A 25,942-nucleotide genomic window follows, 5' to 3' on the forward strand; every position below is an offset into this window, starting at 1 on the left:
CGCGCCCTCCCCCAGCCCCAAGGCGCCTTGTGCTGCTTTACCCAGCGATGGGGCAACTTTAATTGCGTTTGTCTGGCACCGTGGCACCTTGTCAGAAAAAATAAAAAAAAAAGGGGGGGATTTCTGGATTTCGGGATTTCTGGATTTCGGGGTTTCTGGATTTCGCGATTTCTGATTTCCTGCTCCGTTGTGCTCTGTTCCAGCGGGTGTAGCCGCTGTGGCTGTGCTTTAATGCCGGGGTGGGGGGGGAGCAGAGGGGTCGCCCCATTTTGGGAGGAGGATGATGAGGAGGATGAGGATGGTGATGATGACGATGATGAGGGGGATGAGGGGGATAAGGAGGAGGAGGGGGAGGGAAGCAAAGCGCTGCTTCCAGTGCCCGAGGGATGCGCGGAGTCCGGCGGGGCGGCTCCGGGGGCGGCGGGGATGGGGATGGGGATGAGGATGGGGAGGGAGGCCCCGCTCCGCCCGGCCCCGGAGGCGGAGCCAGCGCCCGGCGCGGCGGGATCGGGAGCAGCCACATCCCGCAAGGGAAGGAGGAGCGGGGAGCGGGGCGGCGGCAGCGGGGCCGGAGCCGGAGCCCGGAGCTCGGAGCTCCAGCAGCGGGGCCGCCCCGCGCCGCCGCCAGCGCCGCAGCGCAGGATGTGGTGGGACGAGCGGGTGTCGGCGCGGTTCCGGAGGAACCTGCAGCCCACCCTCACCTACTGGAGCGTCTTCTTCAGCTTCGGCCTCTGCATCGCCTTCCTGGGGCCCACGCTGCTGGACCTGCGCTGCCAGACCCAGAGCTCGCTCTCGCAGATCACCTGGGTGTTCTTCTCGCAGCAGTTCTGCCTCCTGCTCGGCAGCTGCCTCGGAGGGGTCTTCAAGAGGACGTAAGAGCCTGGAGAACTCAGCGCTGCTCCCTGGGGGCTGCCCGCGGACCCCCCGCCCTTAGCCCGGAGCGCGGTGGGCAGCGCCGGCCGGGCTTGGGGGGCTGAGAGGAGCTTGGAGAGCTGATTTGGGTTTGGGGGGGATTGAGCCAGGTTTGGGGGGTTGAGACGAGCTTGGGGGCTGAGCAGGGCTTGAAGGGCTGAGCCGGGTTTGGGGGCTGAGCAGGGCTTGAAGGGCTGAGCAGGGCTTGAAGGGCTGAGCCGGGCTTGGGGGGCTGAGCAGGGCTTCAAGGGTTGAGCAGGGCTTGGGGGCTGAGCCGGGCTTGGGGGCTGAGCCGGGCTTGGGGGCTGAGCCGGGCTTGGGGGATGAGCCGGGTTTGGGGGCTGAGCCAGGCTTGGGGGATAAACCGGATTTAGGGGATTGAGACGAGTTTTTGGGGCTGAGCCGGACTTGGAGGGATGAGCCGAGCTTGGGGGCTGAGCAAGGCTTGAGGAGCTGAGCCGGGTTTGGGGGCTGAACTGGGTTTGGGGGATTGAGCCGGATTTGAGGAGCTGAGCCAGGTTTGTGGGGATGAGCCGAGTTGGGGGAATTGATCCGGGTTTGGGGGATTGAGCCGGGCTTGGGGAGCTGATCCGGGTTTGGGGGATTGATCCGGGTTTGGGGGATTGAGCCGGGTTTGGGGGAGTAAAACAAGCTTGGGAAGCTGAACCGCGCTTAGAGGGCTGAGACAGGTTTAGGGGATTGAGCCGGGCTTGGGGGCTGAACCGAGCCGTGGATGTTGCTTAGGAAAAAACCACTCCCGAGTGGAAGCGAGCACGGGGGGCGTCGCGGAGGGTCCGCAGCCCTCGGGGCCCCCTCGCTGAGGGATTCCCTCCCCCGGCAGCCCCGCTCGGCTCCCGGTGCGGTTCCATCCCCGGAGCAGCCCCAGCGTGGAGTTCCAGCCAGAACTTCCCGCCAGGAATTATTTGTTTTGTTGTTTTCTGGATTTTTTTTTTTTTTCCTCCTTAACCTTGGTTGTTTATCGCCCAACCAAGAATATTTTTGGCAGCGTGCTTTAATAACCTCGGCGTCGGAAATGGAGGCAGCGCCGCGTTTGGCTGGAGTTCGGGAGAACACGTGGAGGGATGCGAGTGGTCCTCGTGGTGTCCTGATGGGGAGGGGGGGACACGGGGAAGGGGGGAGCCCCAAAAGGGACTCAGAGCCAGCCCCGTGCCCAGGATGTGTCGCAAATAAACCACCCGGGCTGGCTCAGGGCTGAGGATTGCCAGGGAGGCGTTTGATTTGGAGCTGGGTGACAGCTCGGGCATCAGCTGATAATTTACGTTGTCACCGATCCCGGGGCGGTGATGTAACCTGTGTGTGTGTGTGTGTGAGATCCACGCACCTCGACGGGGAGAACCCCCCGGGAATCCTCGGGAAAACCTCCTTAAAACGCGCTGGGTGTGGGATATTTGTGGATTGAGGGGAGTCCTGGATGCTGGAGCAGCTGCGAGCTGGTGCCACCAGGGTGGAGGGGACAATTGGGGCATTGGGGACAGCACGTGGGGACTTTGCTGCGGCTCTGCCACAGCTCCGGCAGCGCTGGCTCAGCAGCGGAGCCTCTGCCAGCCCCCGGGGCTGCCTCGCATATGTTTGGAGGAAAACGCAGAATTCCCGCTGCCAGCTCCTTCCCAAAGCCCCACAGAACCCATCGGGGCTTTTGTGACTTGGGATTCGCAAAGTTTGAGCTGCGTTTTGGGGGGGGGGGAAAAAGTGTGTTCGGTGCTGGTTGGGAAGCAGGATGTGTTTGGGATTTGTGGAGTCCCCACTGGGGAGTGACAGCGCTGCCAGGCAGGCAGGAGGGAATATTTGGGATATTTGGAGCTTGTGAGTGTTGTGGGGAGGTCCCTCAGAGCCTCGCAGCCTCCAAATGTGTGGGAACAAGAATTGTTCAGGCTCCAGGAGCTCCGGTGCAATCCCTTCTGCAGGGATGGATGGGCTGAGCCGGCCTGCCAAGGCTTTATAAATCAAATTATGGCACCCTCAAGGCCTCGGGGCCGCCAGGGAGGAGCACTGGGCAGGTCATTTTTCCAGCTGGGAGATGGAAACCTGCTGTGGAGCATCCCTGGAGCCTGGCTGGGAGCTGAGGGTGGTTCCTGATGCAGAATTTGCTGTTCCCTGTGCTGGTGCTCACAGGGGTCCCAGGATGAGGGAAGAGATGAGGATCTGACTCGATGTTCCAGAAGGCTGATTGATTATTTTATGATATATATTACATTAAAACTATACTCAAAGAATAGAAGAAAAGGTTTCATCAGAAGGCTGGCTAAGAATAGAATAGTAAAAAATGACAACAAAGGTTTGTGGCTGGGACAGCGTCCGACCCAGATGACTGTGATTGGCCATTAATTGGAAACAACCACATGAGACCAATCACAGATCCACCTGTTGCATTCCACAGCAGCAGATAACCAATGTTTGCATTTTGTTCCTGAGGCCTCTCAGCTTCTCAGGAGGAAAAACCCTAAGGAAAGGATTTTCCATGAAAAGATGTCTGTGACAGCTTCCTTTGGGTTAAATCGCTCTGGGTGACCCATGGGGGACAGCGGTGCCAGCAATGGGTGGTGGCACCTGAACCCAGGCTCTCCTGTCCCCAGAGAAGCTGCTGGGAGCTGCTCCTGGAGCTCTGGGACAGGGATTTCAGCGCCGCTCTGTCCCTTCAGCACGACCCAGCTCCACGATTTCACGGAAATGCAAAGTTTGCACTGCCAGGGGATGGAGGAACGATGCTGCTGCTCTGTCCTGCAGTCCTGGATTGCTGCTGGTCCCTTTTTGGGGGTGCAGAGGCAGCAGCCCCCCAGGAAATGGGGTTTGAGCTCCCTGGGGTTTGCTGGGAGGTGTGAGGAGCTCTGCCCCAGGAAATGCAGATTTTCCCAGGGTTTGCATCCCTGGGATGGGGCTGGAGACTCCTGCAGGAGCACAGAGAGCCCCAAAAGGAGCCCTGAGCTCCTCTGAGCACCCCAAGGACTCTTCATGCCTGGAATCAGCTGGAAAAGACCCCCAGGAGCCCCTGATGGGGAAGCAGGAGCAGCTCCAGCGATGGAAATGGGATGGGAGAGCTGGGAGGAGCAGCCTGGGCTCAGACACACCAGGGGGAGCTGAAATTTTGGGGAAATCCTCACTCCTGGCACTGCCAGCTCCAGAGGGGAGTTCTGTGCATTTTCCTTCCCCATTTTGTTGCATTTCAGGTTTGAATTGTGAGGTTGAAGCCCTGCACACGCTGCTGACAGAAGCACCAGAGTGCCCCACATTGGTGCTGGGATTTTTTATTTTTTCTTTTTTTTTTTTTTAATTCAGAAATGGCATTTTTGTGTCTTGTTGAAAATTTGCTTTTTTGGGGCAGCCTTGGGCTGATCCCAGTGCTGTGGGCAGGGACCAGGAGGGCACTGGGAGAACTGGGGCTGTGCTGGAGCCCTGGGCAGGTTTGGGAAAATTCCCATTCCTGGCACTGCCAGCTCCATTGGGGAGCTCAGTGCTCCTGCATTTCATTTTCCTTCCCCATTTTGTCGCATTTCAGGTTTGAATTGTGAGGTCGAAGCCCTGCACACGCTGCTGACAGAAGCACCAGAGTGCCCCACATTGGTGTTGGGATTTTTAAAAACAATTTTTAAATTTTTGTGTCTTGTTAAAATTTTGCTTTTGCTCCCAGGGTTTGTGGCTGATCCCAGCGCTGTGGGCAGGGACCAGGAGGGCACTGGGGGAACTGGGGCTGTGCTGGAGCCCTGGGCAGGCTCCTCTCAGCCTGACCCACCCCATTCCTGCAGGGCTGAGGGGATGGACTCAGACACATGAAGGGAAAGTGAAATTTTGGGGAAATCCTCATTCCTGGCACTGCCAGCTCCATTGGGGAGCTCAGTGCTCCTGCATTTCATTTTCCTTCCCCATTTTGTTGCATTTCAGGTTTGAATTGTGAGGTCGAAGCCCTGCACACGCTGCTGACAGAAGCACCAGAGTGCCCCACATTGGTGTCGGGATTTTTTTTAAATTCAGAAGTTCAGCATTTTGGTGTCCTGTTAAAATTTTGCTTTTTTGGGGCAGCCCTGGGCTGGTCCCAGTGCTGTGGGCAGGGACCAGGAGGGCACTGGGGGAACTGGGGCTGTGCTGGAGCCCTGGGCAGGCTCCTCTCAGCCTGACCCACCCCATTCCTGCAGGGCTGAGGGGATGGGACCCTTTTCTTGTCCTTTCACAGCCCCTGCTCTGTCAGATTCCCATCTCCTGGAGCTTTTGGAGCTCTCAGGACCCTTCACTGTCACTGCCACCTTTTGTGGCTCAGCGAGCAGCACAGGCTGAGCCCTTTGGGGACACAAACCCCCCGAGGGTGGCTCTGCTGCCTGCAGGAGCCGAGAGGAGCTGCAGTGAGATCATCCTCACCTCCTCCTCATCCTCACCTCCTCCTCCTCCACATCCTCACCTCGTCCCTGTCCCCTCGGGCCTTTGGCTTTCTGATGATCCCTTTTGCAAGTCTGAGCTGGCCTGATTATCATTTTTCCTCTTGATCTCGGGGATTTGGAAAACGCTCCCTGAGGTGGGGAAAAAAAATAAAACAGTGCTGGGAGCTGGAGAGATCCAACGGGAACACCGAGGTGGGGGCTCCTAAATCCCTGTGGGAGGGATTTGATGGCTGGGGGTGCAGGATTGGCTCTGGGATTGCCCATCCTGATCCTACAGGGATCAGCCCAAACCTCTCCTGTGGGTTTGGGATGGAGGCAAACCACTCTGGGTGCTCTGGGTGCTCTGAAATGAAATTTGGAACATTGCAGGGCTCATTTTGCACCTTGTGGCAGAGAATTTCCCATCCTGATCCTACAGGGATCAGCCCAAAACCTCTCCTGGGCAGCTGTGGGTTTGGGATGGAGGCAGGAGGTGCTCTGGGTGCTCTGAAATGGAATTTGGGACATTGCAGGGCTCCTTTCACACCCTGCTGGAAGAGAATTTCCCATCCTGATTCTACAAGGATCTGCCCAAACCTCTCCTGTGGGTTTGGGATGGAGGCAGGAGGTGCTCTGGGTGTTCTGAAATGGAATTTGGGACATTGCAGGGCTCCTTTCACACCCTGCTGGAAGAGAATTTCCCATCCTGATTCTACAAGGATCTGCCCAAACCTCTCCTGTGGGTTTGGGATGGAGCAGGACATGCTGTGGGCGCTCTGAAATGAAATTTGGGACATTTCACACCCTGCTGGAGGGGAGCCTGGCCTGTGCTGGGGACACAGAGACCAGGCTGTGACACCAGGGCTGCTTTTCCAGCCCTTTGGAAAGGTTTGGCATCATCAGGACAGGCTGAGTTCACGGGGCGCCTCATTTTGGGTGCTTCCTGAGGGTTTTGTGTCTCAGGAAATCATCTCTGGGCATTTCAGGCTTGAATTGTGAGGTTGAAGCCCTGCACACGCTGCTGGCAGAAGCACCAGAGTGCCCCAGATTGGTGTTGGGATTGGTTTTTTTAATTCAGAAACGGCATTTTTGTGTCTTGTTAAAAATTTGCTTTTTTGGGGCAGCCCTGGGCTGATCCCAGTGCTGTGGGCAGAGACCAGGAGGGCACTGGGGGAACTGGGGCTGTGCTGGAGATCCTTCAGCTGAGTCCCCAACCCCACCTGGGCCTGGCACTGGCAGCAGCAATGCTTTGGTCCCCCCTCGTGCCACCACCCTGGGCTGGTGGCATTTGCAGGGGGCACCATTGTGTCATTAACCCATGGCTGGAGGCAGGAGTTTTGACCCAAGGTGACATTTTTAATGCTCATTAAGGACATTTAACCCTTCCAATCAGTGTTTCACTGGTGATGAAGCTGCTCCCCAGCCAGCAAGGGGGTCCTGCAGTTTTCTTCATTCTTTTCAGGGTGTGCATGACCCTGCATCCCACCCTGCCCCATCAGACAGCCCATGAAATGTAGGATAGTCCAAATCTCCACAAAAAACCCAAACATTTTGCAGTTTTGAGGATTCTCTGGGAGGTTTTCCCATCACTCCCAGGCTTGGGCTCCCCAGTTCTGGTGCCTCTGCACACCCTGGAGGGAGCAGCCTCGGAGCTGCTCCTGTCTCATTTGCCAGGCGCTTTTCCTGCCGTGACTGTGCACATCTCCCAGCTCCCTCCCTCCTTCCCTCCCCCAGAAATCCCACGGCTCTGCTGTCAGAGGACCATCAGCAGTCACAGCTTGGAAAACATTGGCTGCTCCTGCCCTGGGCTGGGCACCGGGAGGCTCTGGCACGGCCAGAGGGGCAGGAGGTGCCCTTAGCACCAGCAGGAGCAGCGAGCAGGACATGGAGGGCCAGGTCACTGTGGGGCTGCAGATGGAGGAGGGCTCTGACAGGGCCAGGGACAGTGACAGGGCCCAGATCTGTGAAATGGCCAGGAACAGTGACAGGGCCAGGGCTGTGATATGGCCCAGGGGCAGTAACATGGCCCAGGGACAGTGACATGGCCTGGGACAGGCCGAGATCTGTGATAAGGCCCAGGGACAGTGACAGGGCCAGATCTGTGATATGGCCGGGGACAGTGACAGGGCCTGGGACAGTGACAAGGCCAGAGACAGGCTGAGATCTGTGATAAGGCCCAGGGACAGCTGCTGGCCCAGATCTGTGATTATGGCCCAGGAACAGTGACAAGGCCTGGGACAGTGACAGGCCCAGATCTGTGATATGGCCCTGGGACAGTGACATGGCCAGGGACAGTGACAGGGCCAGGGCTGTGATATGGCCCAGGGACAGTGACACGGCAGGGCAGTGACAGGCCCAGATCTGTGATATGGCCCAGGGACAGTGACAGGCCCAGACCTGTGATATGGCCCAGGGACAGTGACACGGCCCAGGGACAGTGACATGGCAAGGGACAGGCCCAGATCTGTGACATGGCCCAGGGACAGTGACATGGCCATGGCCAGGCTGTCCTGGCCGGGCAGGAGGGCCTGGTTGGCAGCTGGGTCTCCTCCACCCTCCTCCTCCTCCTCCTCAGAGCCTTCTCCAGCCAGGCTGGGGGTGTGGAGCAGGGATAAGGTTTTTCCTTGCAGGGTTTTCGTTGCTCAGACACACATTCCCCAATTACTGATAATTACCAACTGCCACCACCCTGGTGTGACAGGGACCTGCCAGTGCCACTCTGTCTGCTGTAACACAACAGCCCCATCTCAGCTCATCTCAGTGCTTCACTCTCTGCTCCTGCTTCCCTGCTTCCTTCCCTCCTTTCCTTCTTTCCTGCCTTCCCTCTTGGCAGCCCCAGGGCCATGCAGTGCCAGCCTGGGCACTGCTCACTGCCAGAGCTGGGAGGGGACAGATCCCATCTCTGGGAGGGGACAGATCCTGGCCTTGCGAGGGGACAGATCCAATCCTGAGGGGACAGATCCCCTCCAAAGGATGGGATCTGGAGGGGACACTGCAGATCCCCTCCAGATCCCATCACTCAGAGGGGACAGATCCCATCCCTCTTGCACCTGGCTGGGTTTTTCTCTGTAAAGAGTTTTGTTATTTTGCCTTTTATTAAAATGTTCTTGTTTCCAACGCTCCCACAAAAGCCATCCTGCTGCTTTTATGCCTTCTAAGGTAGCTGAGCTATCTTGGGTGTGAAATAGATCTCCAAGAGCTTGTGAGAGGAGATCCGTATTTCAATTTCCCTGCAGGAGGAGGTGGCAGTGCCCAGGGGTGGGTGACACTGGGCTGTGCAGCATCTCCCTCCTCTCACCAGGAAACCTGGGGCTGCAGGAGCTGAGATCAATGAGATGGGGGGCAGCGTGGCTGTTGGATTATATCTTTTTCTTACCCAGAAATGGAGTTTTTGAGAGGTGTTTTGAAAACTTTTATTCAATTTTCAGTCTCATGTGAAGAGTGAGACAATACAGGTGTTACAATTCTCACCATCACAATCAGAAGGTATCTCCTAATCACAAAGCACTTTATCAGCTTTACCCACACCATGCAATTTTCTATAAATCCATTTCCCACCTCTAACTGCTGCCCTGGTGATGTCCCTGATTCTGTCCTGCCTCTCTCTTGTCCCCAGGCTGGCCCAGTCCCTGCTGGCCCTGTTTGCCTCGTCCCTGGCCATCTCTCTGGTGTTTGCCATCATCCCCCTGTGCCACAACGTGGTGGTGCTGGCCGTGGTCATGGCCGTGGCCGGGCTGGCCATGGGCTGCATCGACACCATCTCCAACATGCAGCTGGTCAAGATCTACCAGAAGGACTCTGCCATCTTCCTGCAGGTGACAGCGGGGTCCCCAGCCCCCCTGGGCAGCTCTGGGGTGGACTTTAGTTGGAAATTCTTCCCAAAAAGGGTCCTTGGGCATTGGAAAGATGGCATCACCATTCCCGCCTGTGGCACTGTGGTGCCCCCACCACCCTGGGCAGGTTTAGGATGAAGTTTAGGAGAAATTTCTCCCCAGAAAGGGTCCTTGGGCATTGGGAGGGTGGCATCACCATTCCTGGAGGTGTTTGAGGAAAGCCTGGCTGTGGCACCGTGGTGCTTTCACCACCCAGGACAGCTCTAGGATGGACTTTAGGAGGAAATTCTTCCCAGAAAGGCTCCTTTGGCATTGGGAGGGTGGCATCACCATCCCTGGAAAGCCTGGCTGTGGCACCGTGGTGCCCTTACTGCCCTGGGCAGGTTTAGGTTGGAGTTTAGGAAGAATTTCTCCCCAGAATGGGTGGTTGGTCATTGGGAAGGTGGCATCACCATCCCTAGAGGCGTCTGTGGAAAGTGCCACTCAGATCTGGAGACACAGTGGTGTCAGCTCACAGTTTGGACTCGATCACCCCAAAAGTCTTTCCCAACTGAATTAATTCTGTGATTCTGAGGAGGAGGAGGAGTTGGGGGAGCTCTGCCACCCTCCTGCTCCAGCATGTCACCCCTCCTGCAGGCCCTGCACTTCTTCGTGGGTTTCGGGGCCCTGCTGAGCCCCCTGATCGCCGACCCCTTCCTGTCGGACACCAACTGCATCCTGGCCAACGGCACGGCCAACGCCTCCAGCAACCTGCCGCACATCCGCAAGTCGCTGCTGCCGCACCACCCCGGCAACCTGTCCCACTACGCCCTGCCCATGAAGGGCATGGTGGTGACACGCGTGTCCTACGCCTTCTGGATCATGGCCCTCATCAACGTGAGTGCTGCGGGGTCCAGCTGGGATCGTCCTGGGAGTACCCAATGGGATCGTTCTGGGAATATTCAATGGGATCATCCCTGGGGTATCCAGCTGGGATCGTCCTGGGAGTGTCCAATGGGATCATCCCTGCTCCAGGGATTTGTGGGGTTTCTGGTGTTTGGGGGGATCCAGCTGGGATCATCCCAGAATATCCAGCTGGGATCATCCTGGGAGTATCCAGTGGGATCATCCCAGAATATCCAGCTGGGATCCCCCCAGGAGTACCCTGTCACAGACATATTTTATGAAAAATCCTTTTGTTCGGATTTTTTCTCCAGAGAGTCCGAGACAGCCACACTTTGATTGGCCATTAATTAAAAACAACCACATGAGACCTATCACAGATGCACCTGTTGCATCCCACAGCAGCAGATAATCAATGTTTACATTTTGTTCCTGAGGCTTCTCAGGAGAAAAGATCCTAAGGGAAGGATTTTTCATAAAATACATCTGTGACAGTTCCCAGCTGGGATCATCCCTGGAGTATCCAGCTGGGATTGTCCTTCCTCCAGGGATTTGTGGGGTTTGTGGTGTTTGAAGGGACCTGGAATGGGGTCAGACACAGGAAAAGGATCTTTTGTTGCCAAATTCTGTTTTTATCAGGGCTCTTCCCTGCTGGATGTGCTGGGATCAATTCTGGGGTTTGTGGGGTTTGGGGGGGTTCTGGAATGGGGTGAGATGCAGGGATAGAGTCATTTGTTACCAAATCCTTTTTCCATCAGGGCTCTTCCCTGCTGGGATCAATTCTGGGGTATTAGGGGTCCTGGAATGGGGTGAGAAACAAGGAAAGGATCATTTGTTGCCAAATTCTGATTTTATCAGGGCTCTTCCCCTGCTGGGATCCATTCTGGGGTTTCTCCAGGCTCGCTGGGGGCAGTTGGTGCCTCCAGCACCTCCCAGGCAGGAGCTGGAGCAGCAAACTCTGCTCAGATCCAGAGTTTTTCCTTCCCGCTCAGCTGGGGCTGGCCTGGCAAGAGGAGATTTGGAAACATTCCCAGGAAAATGCCCTGGATGACGGGACAGAAGTGATCAGGGCCTTTCTCTGGTTATTATTTTCCCTGGAGCTCCCAGCAGGTGTGAAAATCCTTCCTCTGAGGGGGACAGGAGGGACCTGGTGTCCCTTTTGCCCATCCCAGGAGCAGTAAAACGGGTGATCCTGCCTGGCAGCTCCTTCCCTGTGCAATTCAGCTCTCAGAGCTTGAGGATGTGCACATTCCCCTTCTCCTGTCCCTGTTTGCCACCCCTCCACCAGCACCAAGCAAGGGGAGCTGCACCTCCTTTCCTTGGGCTCTCTCCATTCATTAAATTATTAAAACATCCCAAATTTCCCCCATCCGGGGGTTTTCCTCCTGTGGGAGGAGCTCGGGCAGGTGCTGGGCTGAGTTTCTGGGTAGAATCACCCAAAAAAGGCCCAGCCTGGGAGGAGGGGCAGCTTTAATCACCTCCAGCTCTGTCTGTGCCGCGGGAAATGTGATTTTAATTACTCCAGAGCCAGCAGATCCCGAGCAAACCCATTTAGTTGGGAGGCAGAGTTTCACACCTGCTTTGAACCTGATGTTTGGTCTGATTTGGGAATTTCCAGGGCCCTCTCTGTGTCCTGAGGGGATTTTTGGGGTGGGATGGCACCAGGGGCTGTGGGTTTGTGCATCAGGACACGCTGGAGTGCTGCATGCACCAGTGGGTGGGTGGAATACAGAACTGCCAGGATTCCCACAGGCTGTGGAGGAACACCAGAACGTGGAAAGGAGGTTTTGGAATAAGGGTTAAACAACAAACACCCAGTGGGGAGTTGGATGTGCTCAGCTCCTGAGCCAAGCTGTGAATGCCTTCCCCAAATCCTCATGGAGGGAACTTATTTTATTTTATTTTATTTTATTTTATTTTTTAATTTATTTTATTTAATTTTTATTTTATTTTATTTATTTTTCTTTATTTTTATTTATTTTATGTTATTTATTGTGTTTTATTTTATTTTAACCACCCCAACCTGCTGGAGATGCTGGGTTATTTTATATTTTATTTTATATTTTATTTTAATTTCTTTTAATTTATTTTATTTAATTTATTGTATTGTGTTTTATTTTATTTTAACCACCCCAGCCTGCTGGAGATCCTGGGTTATTTTATATTTTATTTTATATTTTATTTTAATTTCTTTTAATTTATTTTATTTAATTTATTGTATTGTGCTTTATTTTATTTTAACCACCCCAGCCTGCTGGAGATGCTGGGTTATTCTATTCTATTCTATTCATGTTATTTATTTTATTTTATTTATTTTATTTATTTTTTATTAATTTTTATTTTATTTATTTTTATTTATTTTATGTTATGTTATTTATTGTGTTTTATTTTATTTTAACCACCCCAACCTGCTGGAGATGCTGGGTTATATTTTATTAGATTTTATATTTTATATTTTTTATTTTATATTTTTTAATTTTTATTTTTATTTTTTATTATTCTATTCTATTCTATTCTATTCTATTCTATTCTATTCTATTTATCCCCCCCAACCTGCTGGGAGCAGCTCAGCTCCAAAGTCCTGACCCTTTTCAAGGTGGAAACAGCAGAGGAAGATGATGGGAAGGGGTTTTTAAACCTCCAGGGACGTGGGTGAAAAGAGTTAACAACAGAAATGGAAACCAGGAGCAGCAGCTTGGTTATAAAATGGCCAAATCCCACATTCCCAGCCCGGTTTTTGTGTGGATTCTGACAAGGCACGAGCTGAAATGATTCATTTCGAGCTCTTGCTTTTGTTTCGAGTGGAAATGTCTCAATCTGACTCTGGCACGAGCGCTCGGTGCCGAGCTGACAGCGGAGCTGTGCCGATGTTTTTGAAGCAAAATGGGTTTGCTTTGGGAAAATGAAGCAGCTCAGCAGAATCAAAACAAAGCGCTTGGAGCACTCCCAGCCAAAATCTTTCACTCAACGAGAAAAATTTTGTGCCTTTTCATCCAGATTTTGGAACAAAACCCCCCATATTTTAGAGTTCAGCTCTCCCACAGAACGGAAATTTCATCGCCCAGCGCGTTGGAAGGGGCTGGAAATCGGGGAAATGTCCGTGCAGAGGGAGGTGCTGGTCAGGAAGGTGCTGTCCCAGGGGAAGTGTGGGACTCTCCATTGTGCTCTGCGGGAGCCTGGGACACAATGGCAGGGAAGGATCCCGGATTCCTGGTGGGAACAGCCAGAAATAGCAGCAGGAGGGAAGGAGGGAGCTGGGGATGAAGCAGCTTGTGGGGTTTTGGGGATGGATAAATCTGCCAGGTGAGGGAGGGAGCAGCTCTGGGAATTTGGGAAGTTTTGGGTGCAGGAAATTGGGGGCTCTGCTTGGCCAGGTGAGGGAGGGAGCAGCTCTGGGAATTTAGGAGGGAGCTGGAATATCCCTATGCTGAGCTGGGGGATGCAGCAGCTTGAGGGGTTTTGGGGATGGATAAATCTGCCAGGTGAAGGAGGGAGTAGTACTGGGAATTTTGGGAATTTTGGGTGCTGGGAATTGGGGAATTGTGGGCTCTGCTTGGCCAGGTGGGGAGAGAGCAGTTCTGGGAATTTGGGAAGTGTTGGGTGCTGGGAATTGGGAATTCTGCTTGACCAGGTGATGGTGGGAGCAGCTCTGGAAATTTGGTAAGTGTTGGGTGCTCTGCTTGGCCCTTGGCTCCTGGTGGGGAATGCTCTGGTGTCCCTTTTTCCCTAGGGAAAAGAAAATCTTCCTGCCAAAAAAAAAAACCAAAAAAAACCCCAAAAAACAAACCCAAAAAGCAGCAAACAATATCCTGGGAAGGAATTCTGGGAGAAAATGGCACCAAAATCTGGTTGTCCAGGAGAGCAGGGAAAACCCCACAGTGGGACTGGGAATTGGGGAATCCCAAACTGGGGACTGGGATACACCCAGAGTGGGACTGGGAAATGGGAATCCCAAACTGGGGACTGGGATACACCCAGAATGGGACTGGGAAATGGGAATCCCAAACTGGGGGCAATGGATACACCCAGAGTGGGACTGGGAATTGGGAATCCCAAACTGGGGGACAGGAATACAACCCCAGTGGGAATTGGGGAATCCCAAACTGGGGCCCAGGGATATCAGGGGCACTGGGAACTGGGAAATCCCAAACTGGGGGTAATGAATACACTGAAAATGGGACTGGGAATTGGGGAATCCCAAACTGGGGGACAGGAATAAACCCACAGTGGGAATTGGGGAATCCCAAACTGGGGACTGGGGATAAACCCAGAGCAGGACTGGGAATTGGGGAATCCCAAACTGGGGCACAGGGATGCACACAGAGTGAGCCTGGGAATTGGGGAATCCCAAACTGGGGGACAGGAATACAACCCCAGTGGGAATTGGGGAATCCCAAACTGGGGCCTTGTCCTGGAGGCTGGGAGTGCCCAGTGCCGTTATCTGCGCAGCCAGGCCCTCTGAGGGAATATTTTTGCTAAATCTGCAATTCAGAAGAATGAAATCTGGTGCTGACCTCCGGAAGGATCAGAACCATCAAGCAAATGCGTTTTTCTTCCATGGGACCGAACTCACTGTTCCTATTCCCATTGTTCCCAGAACAATGCAGGCCTCATAAATGAATTCAGGCTGGAGGGGCGGGGTGGGAGGCGGGGTGGGGGGGAATTCTCCATACATTTAAATCATGCCACGAGCCAACAAAAGGCAGGAAATTTGGAGCTGGAGCTCACACTTGCTCCCAGACATGTAGAAAACAAGGCAATGAGCTGTCACTTAGGATTTCCTGGCTTTCTCCCCCGGTTGGTTGCAGTGTAAACAGCGCTGGGCTGTGCTGGGAGGAGACGGGAGAGCTTCGCTTGCTCCCCTCCAAAAAAAAAAAAAAAAAAATAGAAAAGGGAAAAAAGAAAAGGGAAAAAAAGAGCCATTCCCTGTGGAATTGGAGGCACCAGGGAGTCGTGGGTGTGGGCTGGGGTGGGCTCATCCCTTGGGATCGCTGCTGCCCCATGGGTGTGGGGTGGGACTGCGGGGATTGTGGTGGGACCACGGAGTGCTGGAGCACCCCTGGATGCACAGAGGACCCCAGAGCTGAGGCTGGGCCCTCCCTGCGGTGCTCAGGCCGTGCCCTGGAGGGCCCTGGGCTGTCGCTGTCGGCCTGGGAACCGCGGGCTCCTCTCTCAGGAGGCGCTGAGCAACCCCTGCTAATGGCCGGGGATCGGGCTGGGAGCAGCTCCCGCCTCCCTCGGGCAGGATTCCAACTGCTCTGCCCCCACAGCCCCTGGGCTTCCACTCTTGGGGCACCAGCAGCACAGGGCCGGACCCCAGAACGTTTGGGGTTTGTCTCTTTGGGACCCCAGAACGTTTGGGGTTTGTAGGGCTGGAACTTTGGGACCCCAGAACGTTTGGGGTTTGGCACTTTGGGACCCCAGAACGTTTGGGGTTTGGCACTTTGGGACCCCAGAATGTTTGGGGTTTGGCACTTTGGGACTCCTGAACATTGGGGTTTGTAGGGCTGGCACTTTGGGACCCCAGAACGTTTGGGGTTTGTAGGGTTTGGCACTTTGGGACCCCAGAAGGTTTGGGGTTTGGCACTTTGGGACCTCAGAACGTTTGGGGTTTGTAGGGCTGGCACTTTGGGACCCCAGAAGGTTTGGGGTTTGGCACTTTGGGACCTCAGAACATTTGGGGTTTGTAGGGTTTGGCACTTTGGGACCCCAGAAGGTTTGGGGTTTGGCACTTTGGGACCTCAGAACGTTTGGGGTTTGTAGGGTTTGGCACTTTGGGACCCCAGAAGGTTTGGGGTTTGGCACTTTGGGACCCCAGAACGTTTGGGGTTTGTCTCTTTGGGACCCCAGAATGTTTGGGGTTTGTAGGGCTGGAACTTTGGGACCCCAGAACGTTTGAGGTTTGGCACTTTGGGACCCCAGAACGTTTGAGGTTTGGCACTTTGGGACCCCAGAACGTTTGGGGTTTGGCACTTTGGGACCCCAGAAGGTTTGGGGTTTGGCACTTTGGGACCCCAGAACGTTTGGGGTTTGTAGGGCTGGCACTTTGGGAGCTTTGTCTGGGGTCCCTGTGCCCATTTCCAGGTGAATGCTGGAGCCTGGGGCTGCCTGGGGATGCCCCAGTGGATCAGGAGATTTTTCTCCCAGTTTTCTCCCTCTTTTCCCCTCTCCAGCCTCAGAATCTCCCATCCCCACCTCTCCTTGCTCTGAAATTCTCTCCAGGCACCTCCCCTGAGGAATCTGAGCCCAGCACCTCAAAACGCTGCTGCTGGGGGAGCTGAGCTGTGATTTTGGGGTGGTTTTTGGGACATTCAGGTGCTCACCCCCCTTCTGTCCCCTCCCCAGCTTCCAGTGCCCATCGGTGCTACTGGGCTGTGGTTTTGTGGTGATTTTGGGATGGTTTTGGGACGTTCAGGTGCTCACCCCCTCTCTGTCCCCTCCCCAGCTTCCAGTGCCCATTGCTGTTACTGGAGGAGCTGGGCTGTGGTTTTGGGGTGATTTGGGGCTGATTTTGGGCTGGTTTTGGGATGGTTTTGGGACGTTCAGGTGCTCACCTCCTCTCTGTCCCCTCCCCAGCTGCCAGTGCCCATCGCTGCTGCTGGGGGAGCTGGGCTGTGGTTTCGGGGTGATTTTGGGGACGGTTTTGTGGTGGTTTTAGGATGTTTTTGGGACATTCAGGTGCTCACCTCCTCTCTGTCCCCTCCCCAGCTGCCAGTGCCCATCGCTGCTGCTGGGGGAGCTGGGCTGTGGTTTTGGGGTGATTTTAGGGGTGGTTTTGTGGTGGTTTTAGGATGTTTTTGGGACATTTAGGTGCTCATTCCCCCCTCTGTCCCCTCCCCAGCTGCCAGTGCCCATCGCTGCTGCTGGGGGAGCTGGGCTGTTGTTTCGGGGTGATTTTGGGGACGGTTTTGTGGTGATTTTGGGCTGGTTTTGGGACATTCAGGTGCTCACCCCCTCTCTGTCCCCTCCCCAGCTGCCAGTGCCCATCGCTGTGTTCTTCCTGCTCTACAAGGAGCGCATGGTGCCCTGCTTCAACGGCAGCAGCCACCCGCTGCTGTCAGCTGATGAGCTGGCCCTGGAGACGCGGCCTGGGGACAAGGACGAGCTCTCCACCGCTGCCCAGAGACCCCACACAGCTGCAGGTGAGCTCTCTCATGGATTCTGGGGAGAAAAAGCCGGATTTGAGTGGCTGGGTGTAATGGGAGACCCAGCTCTGCCGCCTGTTGCAAAGTGTGCACAGGGATCCCATCCAGGAATACCCAAACAAAACATTTGGTGCCCAAATTGCCCTCAAATTAGATGAAATCTTGGACAGATGTTGGTGTCCCAATCCCAGTGAGGCCTCCAGGCTGTGTTTCTCCATTCCATGTTTCTCTGAGCCACCCTGAAGCCCCTCAACCCTTTAGGGACACGTGGCAGTTGTGCCCCTAAATTCCCTCCTGCTTTTGGGTCACATTTCTTACTGATTTTTCAGTTTAAAGAGTCACATTTCTTACTGATTATTCCATTTAAAGGGTGACATTTCTTACTGATTATTTCAGTTCATTGTGCTGCAGACGCTGATTTTTATAGGAAAGGAATAAGAAACAACCAATTTCCCCCTCCCTTGTTTGAGGGGAAAAGTGAAATCCAGCAATAGTTTGCTCTTGACCTCATGGCTGCACCCTGCCTTGGGGACAATGGGGACATTGTTCTTTCCTGGCCAGCAGGGACGTGTCACAGTCAATTCTTTGGGTAAACAGTGAATATCTCAGAAGTAAATACGGTTCAGGACTTTGGGAAGTGTTCCGTGTTGTTCCTGGAGAGACGGCTTTGGCCCTGGGCAATGGAAGGGAGTTTCAGGGAATTCTTCAGGGTGAGGAGGTGTGGAATTTTGAGGTATGGAGAGCCCAGGATTTGAGGGTGTGGAGAGCCCAGGATTTTGGGGTATGGAGAGTTGGGATCCCAGGGTATGGAGAGCCAGGATTTTGGTATATGGAAAGCCCAGGATTTTAGGGTGAGAAGAGCCAGGATTTTGGGGTGAGGAGACCCAGGGTTTTGGGGAATGGAGAGCCAGGATTTTGGGGTATGGAGAGCTGGGATCCCAGGGCATGGAGAACCTAGGATTTTGGGGTATGGAGACCCAGGATTTGGGGATGAGGAGAACCCAGGATTTTGGGGTGTGGAGAGCTGGGATCCCAGGGTATGGAGAGCCAGGATTTTGCTGTATGGAGAGCCAGGATTTTGGGTTGTGGAGAACCCAGGATTTTGGCGGATGGAGAGCCGGGATCCCTGGGAGTGTGGAGAGCCAGGATTTTGGGGTGAGAAGAGCCAGGATTTTGGGGTATGGAGAATCAGGATTTGGGGTGTGGAGAGCCCAGGGTTTTGGGGTGTGGAGAACCAGGGTTTTGGGGATGAGAAGAGCCCAGGGTTTTGGGGTGTGGAGAACCAGGGTTTTGGGGGTGAGAAGAGCCAGGATTCTGAGGTGTGGAGACCCAGGATTTTGGAGTGTGGAGAACCCAGGATTCTGGGGTGTGGAGGACCAGGATTTTGGGGTGTGGAGAGCGAGGATTTTGAGGTGTGGAAAGCCCAGGATTTTGGAGTGAGGAGACCAAGGGTTTTGGGGAATGGAGAGTCAGGATTTTGGGGGTGTGGAGAGCCAGGATTTTGCAGTGTGGAGAGTCAGGATTTTGGGGTGAGAAGAGTCAGGATTTTGGCATATGGAGGGCCAGGATCCCTGGGGATGTGTAGAGCTGGGATCCCAGGGTATGGAGAGCGAGGATTTTGGGGTGTGGAGAGTCAGGATTTTGGCATACAGAGAGCCCAGGATTTTGGGGTGTGGAGAGCTGGGATCCCAGGGTATGGAGAGCCCAGGATTTTGGGGTGAGGAGAGCCAGGATTTTGGGGTATGGAGAGTTGGGATCCCAGGGTGTGAAGAGCTAGGATTTTGGGGTGTGGAGAGCCCAGATTTTGGCCTGTGGGCAGCAGGTACCCCAAAAAAACCAGGATCCCAGTCTGTGGAGATCCAGGATCTCAGGCTGTGGAGATCCAGGCTCTCAGGCTTTGGGCAGACCCCACACCCGTCCCCATTTCCCTCTGGAAGCTCAGAGGAAGGTGAAGGTGAGCTGGAGCCCCCCGAGCTCAGCAGTGCCTGATGTTCAGGGTCCTGCTTGGCTCTGTCCTGCGGCTGTCCCACAAAGCAAACCCCTCTGAGGGCTGGCGGCCCCCCAGCCCCGGGGGGACGCTCTGCTCAGGTTTGCTTTGCATTGTTCTCCAGCAGGTCACGAGGATTTGTTCAGCTGCTGCCAGAGCAAGAACTTCCGAGGGGTTTCCTTCACCTATTTCGCCGTGCACATCACCGGCGCTCTGGTTCTCTTCATGACTGATGGGATCGTGGTGAGTGCAGTTGTCCAAATTTCTGGATTTTTTCCTCCCAAACCCCTGTGAAACCCTCAGGGGCTCCTCAGTGGTGAGAGGGGTTAGACAGGAATGGGAATTTCCAAGGATAAGCAACCCTGAGCTCTAAATGTGATGTGTGGAGAGCGTGGAGCTCCAAGAGGGCAGGGCAGGGAGGATCTCTGGGTTTTCCTTGGAGCTTTGCCCTTTTAGGACAGACTAAACCCCACATCCTGCTGCCGGTGGGTCTGCAAACCCTTCCGCCATGCTCTGAGGGACGGAGGAGCCTGAAGTCCCCACGGGGATGTGACAGAGAGGATTTTCCTGCAGGGAGAGTACTCGGGGTTCGTGTACAGCTACGCCGTGGAGGAGCCTCTGGCCGTGGTGCACAAGGTGGCCGGGTACCTGCCCAGCCTCTTCTGGGGCTTCATCACCCTGGGCAGGCTCATCTCCATCCCCGTGTCCTACAGGATGAAGCCAGCCACCATGGTCTTCATCAACGTGGTAAGGATGGGGTTAATTGGTTAATTCCTGCGATGGGTTTGGGGCTGCAGCTCCCCTCACACCTGGGGGGTTTGCACAGGTGGGGTGGGCCAGGCGTCCCCCATGTATCAACAATTTCAGATTTCATTGCCCAACTTTCCTGAGCCTGCTCCTCAGCTGGGAGAGCTGGCACTAAAAAATTTGCCCATTTTATTGACTTTACACAGTGACTCCTTCATCCACAGGGAAGTGGATTCCTGGGGTGAATGAATTCCTGAATTCCTTGCCATGGCCAAGGGAAGGCAGCTCACGCTGTGAATTCTCTGCTGAGGCTGCAGCAGCTGGCAGAGCTTGATAAAATCAATAAAACACCTTGGGAAAGGGCAGGAATCCTTGTGGGATGGGTGAGGAAGATCTGTGTGAGGACATGGCAGAAAACAGGGAGGGGATGATCCCAATCCCCTTACAGAGAGAAAAAGCATGAGCAGGCAGTTAAATTCCAATTTATTTAAACCAGAAGTGAATTTGAGGGCTGTATTTTGATAATAAAACACATTACAGTGAGTTATAATGCCCATTGCTGAAGTCAATAAAACACCTTGGGAAAGGGGCAGGAATCCCTGTGGGATGGGTGAGGACATGGCAGAAAACAGGGAGGGGATGATCCCAATCTTACAGCGACAAAAAGCACAGGCAGGCAGTTAAATTCCAATTTATTTGAACCAGGAGTGTATCGGTGGCTGTATTTTGATAATAAAACACATTACAGTGAGTTATAATACCCATTTGACAGAGTGAGGAGAAGATTTTGGGATGTTCTGAGCGAGAATCCACCTGGCTGCCCCTGACCCTGTGCAGTGCTGGGAGCTGTTTAGGATCCAGCAGCTCCTGGAGCCATTGCAGCAGCATCACAACAAATTCCAGCTCGAATTTGGCGTCTCCAGGACCCAAATTTCTGCTGAGCTGGAATATCAGAGCTCCCTCTGCTGACTGTGCCCTGGATCACTCAGGTTTCCCCAGAGTTTTTGGTTATTTCCCCTACAAGCCAGAGATGAGGGAAATTTAATTTAAATGCAGTTGGCTTTTTGGCTTTAATGCTGTGGCTGCTTGCTGAGCAGTTATTGAGGGTTAATTCTGTAATTATTGAGAGTGACTTCAGTCTTACTCAGCACAATAAAGAATTATTGGTGATTAAGACATGCAAATACTCTGGAAGGCATTATTGCATTTAAAAGTATATGTTTCATATACATAAATTTCTATGTAATGAAATTAAGACTTAATTACCAAGTTATGTAATGAAAATTAGCAAATTCAAAGCCAGATGGATTTTCTTTGGCCATTCAGTTTCTCAAGCACTGATATTTTTTTTCTTTTTCCCAGCATATTTCCTCTTCCAGACTATTTCCCCTTAAAAACAAACATATTATCTCCCCCAGAATATTTCCCCTTAAGAATAAACATATTTCCTCTTCCAGAATATTTCGCCTTAAAAATAAACATATTTTCTCTTCTAGAATATTTCCCCTTAAGAATAAACATATTTCTTCTTCCAGAATATTTCCCCTTCCAGAATATTTCCCCTTAAAAATAAACATATTTTCTCCTCCAGAATATTTCCCCTTAAAAACAAACATATTTCCTCTTCCAGAATATTCTCCCTTAAAAATAAACATATTTTCTCCTCCAGAATATTTCCGCTTAGGAATAAACATATTTTCTCTTCCAGAATATTTCCCCTTAAGAATAAATATATTTTATCCTCCAGAATATTTCCCCTTAAAAATAAACATATTTCCTCTTCCAGAATATTTCCCCTTAAAAAAAACCCTGTTTTCTCCTCCAGACTATTTCCCCTTAAAAATAAATATATTTCCTCTTCCAGAATATTTCCCCTTCAGAATAAATATATTTTCTCCTCCAGAATATTTCCCCTTAAGAATAAATATATTTTCTTTTCCAGAATATTTCCCCTTAAGAATAAATATATTTCCTCTTCCAGAATATTTCCCCTCAAAAAAAACCCTATTTTCTCCTCCAGACTATTTCCCCTTAAAAATAAACATATTTTCTCCTCCAGAATATTTCCCCTTAAGAATAAATATATTTCCCCTTCCAGAATATTCCCTATTGCACCCAAACCCTAGACCCTGTTGCACTCAGCATTTTTCTGACTGATTTTTGGGGGTGCTGCTCCACAGGTCGGGGTGCTCATCACCTTCCTGCTGCTCCTGATCTTCTCCTCCAGCGTGGTTTTCCTGTTTGTGGGCACGGCCTCGCTGGGGCTGTTCCTCAGCAGCGCCTTCCCCAGCATGCTGGCCTACACCGAGGACATCCTGCAGTACCAAGGTCAGCTGCCGTTTCACCTGGAGCGTTTTTACATCCCATCCCCTTTTTTCAGCTCCTTCCCTCCTCCCTCAGCAGGCCTGGAAGTTCAGGTTTGCTGTTGGAGGCAGATTTGTGGAAGGGAAGTGTCCAAAATTCTCTGTTTTGCTGATGAATAAAGACCCCAGGCGGGGATCCAGCTTCAATTCCTGGCTTGGGGAGCTCAGGGAGGGGCAGGAACGCTGCTGGGGAGGGAGATGGTTCTGGAAACATCCCCAAAATTACCTGAGCTGGTTCTGGAAACATCAGCAAATTACCCAAGCTGGAAAGCCCAGAGCTGTGGTGGTGTTCAAAGGGGTCACAGGATGAGGGAAGGGATGAGAATCTTGACTCCATGTTTCAGAAGGCTGATTTATTATTTTATTATATATATTATATTGAAAGAAAATGATATATTAAAACTGTACTAAAAGAATAGAAGAAAGGAGGGAAGGGAAGGAAAGGAAAGGAAAGGAAAGGAAAGGAAAGGAAAGGAAAGGAAAGGAAAGGAAAGGAAAAGGATAGGAAGAGGAAAAGAATGATAACAAAAGCTTGTGGCTCTCGGAGAGTGCGATCCAGCTGACTTTGATTGGCCATTAATTAAAAGCAGCCCCATGAGACCAATCACAGATGCACCTGTTGCATTCCACAGCAGCAGATAATCATTGTTTGCATTTTGTTCCTGAGGCCTCTCAGCTTCTCAGGAGATAAAATCCTGGCAAAAAGGGGTTTTTCAGAAAATATCATGGCTACACAGAGCCTGGCCAGCTCCCCCAGGAGCTCCCTGGCAGCCTCTGTCTCGAGGGCAGTGAGCCAGAAACACAAAAACCTTCCCAGCACCAGCTCTGCCAGCACAGACAGGTGACAGGAGATTAGATTTTTTTTTTTTACTTCAACTTTCACCTTTCTGCACTGCTGCAGGTCTGCTGGGGAATTTTCAGCGTTAAGTAGGAATGCACATTGAGTATTTTTGATTTTTGTGTGGAGAGATCCACAGGAAAGCTTTAAGGGAGCACAGGGTGGCCCTGCTGGCTGTGCCACTCTGCCGCCACCACCTCTGCTTCCTCACAGGTTGTGCCACCACCGTGCTGGTGACTGGAGCTGGCATTGGAGAGATGGTGCTGCAGCTGCTGGTGGGCTCGGTGAGTAGCCAGGAGCTGGCAAAACCCAAAAGAAATTTGGAATTTACGAGTCAAACCCTCAGTTCTGCTCTCACTGAGCAGTTATCAGCCAGCAGAGCCCTCCCTGATGATCCACGAGGGATCTGAGTGATGTCTGATCCCTTTTTCAATTTCCCATCCCACTGCAGATTATCCACGATCGGGGCAGCTACAGTTTCCTGGTGTGTGGGATGATCTTTGGATGCTTGGCCTTCACCTTCTACGCCCTGCTGGTGTTTTTCCACAGGATGTACCCCAAGCCCTGCCCAGGTAAGGGAACCCCAGCCCTGAGCCCAGCTTTGGGACGGGAGCAGGAGCAGCACGAGCCTCACTCCAGAGATTCCAGCAAAATGCAAGGAAATGTTTATTTTCCTGCTGCTTCCTCTCTCCTTTTCCTGCTTTGTCTTGCCCACAAAGCCTTGGCAGGCAGAGCTCAGGGTTTGCTTTCTTTTCTGCTGGAGAAGCAAGGGGAAAAAGCAGGAATCACAGGCAGCACCAGCTTCCCTGGGCTGTTCCCTGGCTGGAATCCAGGGAATCAGCAGGGCTGCCATCCAAGGGCAGCTGTCAGGCTCTGGGAAAAGCCTCACGGATAAAGGATTTTTGGGTTATCACCTCAGTCTGGAGCTGCTGGTTGTTTTTATACGAAAGGAGCAGAGTGGGACTGGCAAAAAGCACGGCCAGGTGTGGCTTGGGCTGTGCTGGGCACTGCTGGGGTCACAGCTCGAGGGCTGGGCCCAGTTCTGGGCCCCAGGTTTGAGGGGCTGGGAAAGGAATGGAAATTGAGAATTCTGAGGAAGCTGGGAAAGGGTTTGGAGAAATCTGGAAAGGGTTTGGAGAGTCCTGAGGGAGCTGGGAAGGGTTTGGAGAAATCCTCAGGGAGCTGGGAAAGATTTGGAGAGTACTAAGGGGGCTGGGAAGGGTTTGGAGAGTCCTGGAAAGGGTTTGGAGGATGCTGAGGGCGCTGGGGAAGTTTTGGAGAGTCCTGAGAGAACCAGGGAAGAGTTTGAAGAGTCCTGAGGCAGCTGGGAAGGGTTTGGAGAGTCCTGAGGGAGCTGGGAAAGGGAATGGAGAAATCCTGAGGGAGCTGGAAAGGGTTTGGCGAATCCTAAAGGGTTTGGCGAATCCTGAAGGGTTTGGAGAATCCTGAGGGAGGATTTGGAGGAGCTGAGGGAGCTGGGTAAGGGTCTGGAGAATCCTGAGGGAGCTGGGAAGGGTTTGAAGAAACCTGGAAAGGGTTTGGAGAGTCCTGAGGGAGCTGGGAAAGGTTTGGAGGAGCTGAGGGAGCTGGGAAGTGTTTGGAGAGCTCTGGAGGATCTGGGAAAGGTTTGGAGAAATCTGGAAGGGGTTTGGAGAATCCTGAAGGAGCTGGGAAGGGTTGAGAGAGCCCTGAGGGAGCTGGGAAGGGTTTGGAGAGTCCTGAGGGAGCTGGGCAGGGGCTCAGCCTGGAGCAAAGGAGGCTCAGGGGGAATTTCTGGCTCTGCACAGCTCCTGCCAGGAGGGCACAGCCGGGGGGGATTTGGGATCTTATCCCAGGGAACAGGGACAGGAGGAGAGGGAACGGCCTCAGGCTGGGCTGAGGAGGCTCAGGTTGGACATCAGCAGGAATTTCCTCATGGAAAGGGCTGGAAGGGGCTGCCCAGGGGGGTTTGGAGCGCCCATCCCTGGAGGTACCCAGGGAAGGCCTGGACATGGTGGGGGGTGATAAAATATCAACATTCCTGAGGGGAAAACCTCACACCCATCCCCTTTAATCCCAATGAAAGCATCCATTGAGGTGAAATACCGATTTAATCTTTGGCAGAGCTGGACGAGGCCTCCCCGGAGAAAGCAGCAGTGCCTGAGGACACGGGGCAGTACCAGCGCTGAGGGAGGGCCCGGCCCGGCACAAGCAATAAACCCAGCCCCAATTAAACATTAATCCCGAGGGCGATTTCACATTTAATGAACTGAATCATGCAAGTTCTCTGCAATCAAAAGCACAGTAGGTGGGGTAAGGCAGAATCGAAGAAATCAAGCCCAAAATGTCGAGCTGAGCACGGGGTTGTGCCAAGAATCCTGCCAGCCTGATCCTGGGACTAAAAGCAGGGACATTTGCACAGCAATTCCTCCTGCAAATGAAGTTTTTTTTCTCCTGCAAATGAAGTTTATTTTTCTCCTGCAAATGAAGTTTTTTTTTTTTCTCCTGCAAATTAAGTTTATTTTCTCCTGCAAATGAAGTTTTTTTCTCCTGCAAATCAACTTTTTTTACCTGCTCAGAACACAGGGTGAAAAGGAAAAGCTGCTCTCTGCTCCTCGTCCAAGACTGAATCTTGACAAGATTTTATTTCTGGCCTGTGGTGCACAGGAATCCCCTCGAATCTGCAGCACAATCCTGGGTTTTTATTCGTTTTTGTGATAAATTCTGTGCCACCTCCCTCGATCCTTGCAAAGGGGGGGAATCCCACAGTGGCAGAGCCCCCAGGTGCACACACAGGCCGCAGGGCCTGTCTCCATTTGCACACTTAATTCCTGTATATTCCACACTCTAAACAGTGTCTTACTCAGCATGCTCAGGCCTCTTCAATGA

The 25,942-nt window shown here is 52.9% G+C and overlaps 1 protein-coding gene across 1 annotated transcript; it reads left to right on the top strand.

Annotated features, from left to right (window-relative positions):
- Nucleotides 1-429: 429 nt before the first annotated feature.
- MFSD4A (major facilitator superfamily domain containing 4A) lies at nucleotides 430-25,700 on the top strand. Its single transcript, XM_054294973.1, has 10 exons — nucleotides 430-872; nucleotides 8,896-9,094; nucleotides 9,749-9,988; nucleotides 16,968-17,136; nucleotides 19,254-19,369; nucleotides 19,700-19,873; nucleotides 22,054-22,201; nucleotides 23,288-23,358; nucleotides 23,526-23,646; nucleotides 25,178-25,700. Exons 1-10 carry the CDS (start codon nucleotides 433-435, stop codon nucleotides 25,240-25,242), a joined length of 1,743 nt encoding a protein of 580 aa, XP_054150948.1. The 5' UTR covers nucleotides 430-432; the 3' UTR covers nucleotides 25,243-25,700.
- Nucleotides 25,701-25,942: the final 242 nt, after the last annotated feature.

Source organism: Melozone crissalis, unplaced genomic scaffold, assembly GCF_028551555.1.
Source record: "Melozone crissalis strain CALT ecotype California unplaced genomic scaffold, PUWL_Pcris_2 ptg000424l_1, whole genome shotgun sequence".
In the NCBI taxonomy this organism is placed as follows: Eukaryota; Metazoa; Chordata; class Aves; order Passeriformes; family Passerellidae; genus Melozone; species Melozone crissalis.

Excerpts from the sequence above, each read along its gene's own strand:
- MFSD4A (XM_054294973.1), top strand. The coding sequence starts at position 433 with ATGGGGATGAGGATGGGGAGGGAGGCCCCGCTCCGCCCGGCCCCGGAG. Across the intron at positions 19,370-19,699 it reads TCATGACTGATGGGATCGTG|GGAGAGTACTCGGGGTTCGT; the intron begins GTGAGTGCAGTT and ends ATTTTCCTGCAG. Across the intron at positions 22,202-23,287 it reads GGACATCCTGCAGTACCAAG|GTTGTGCCACCACCGTGCTG; the intron begins GTCAGCTGCCGT and ends GCTTCCTCACAG.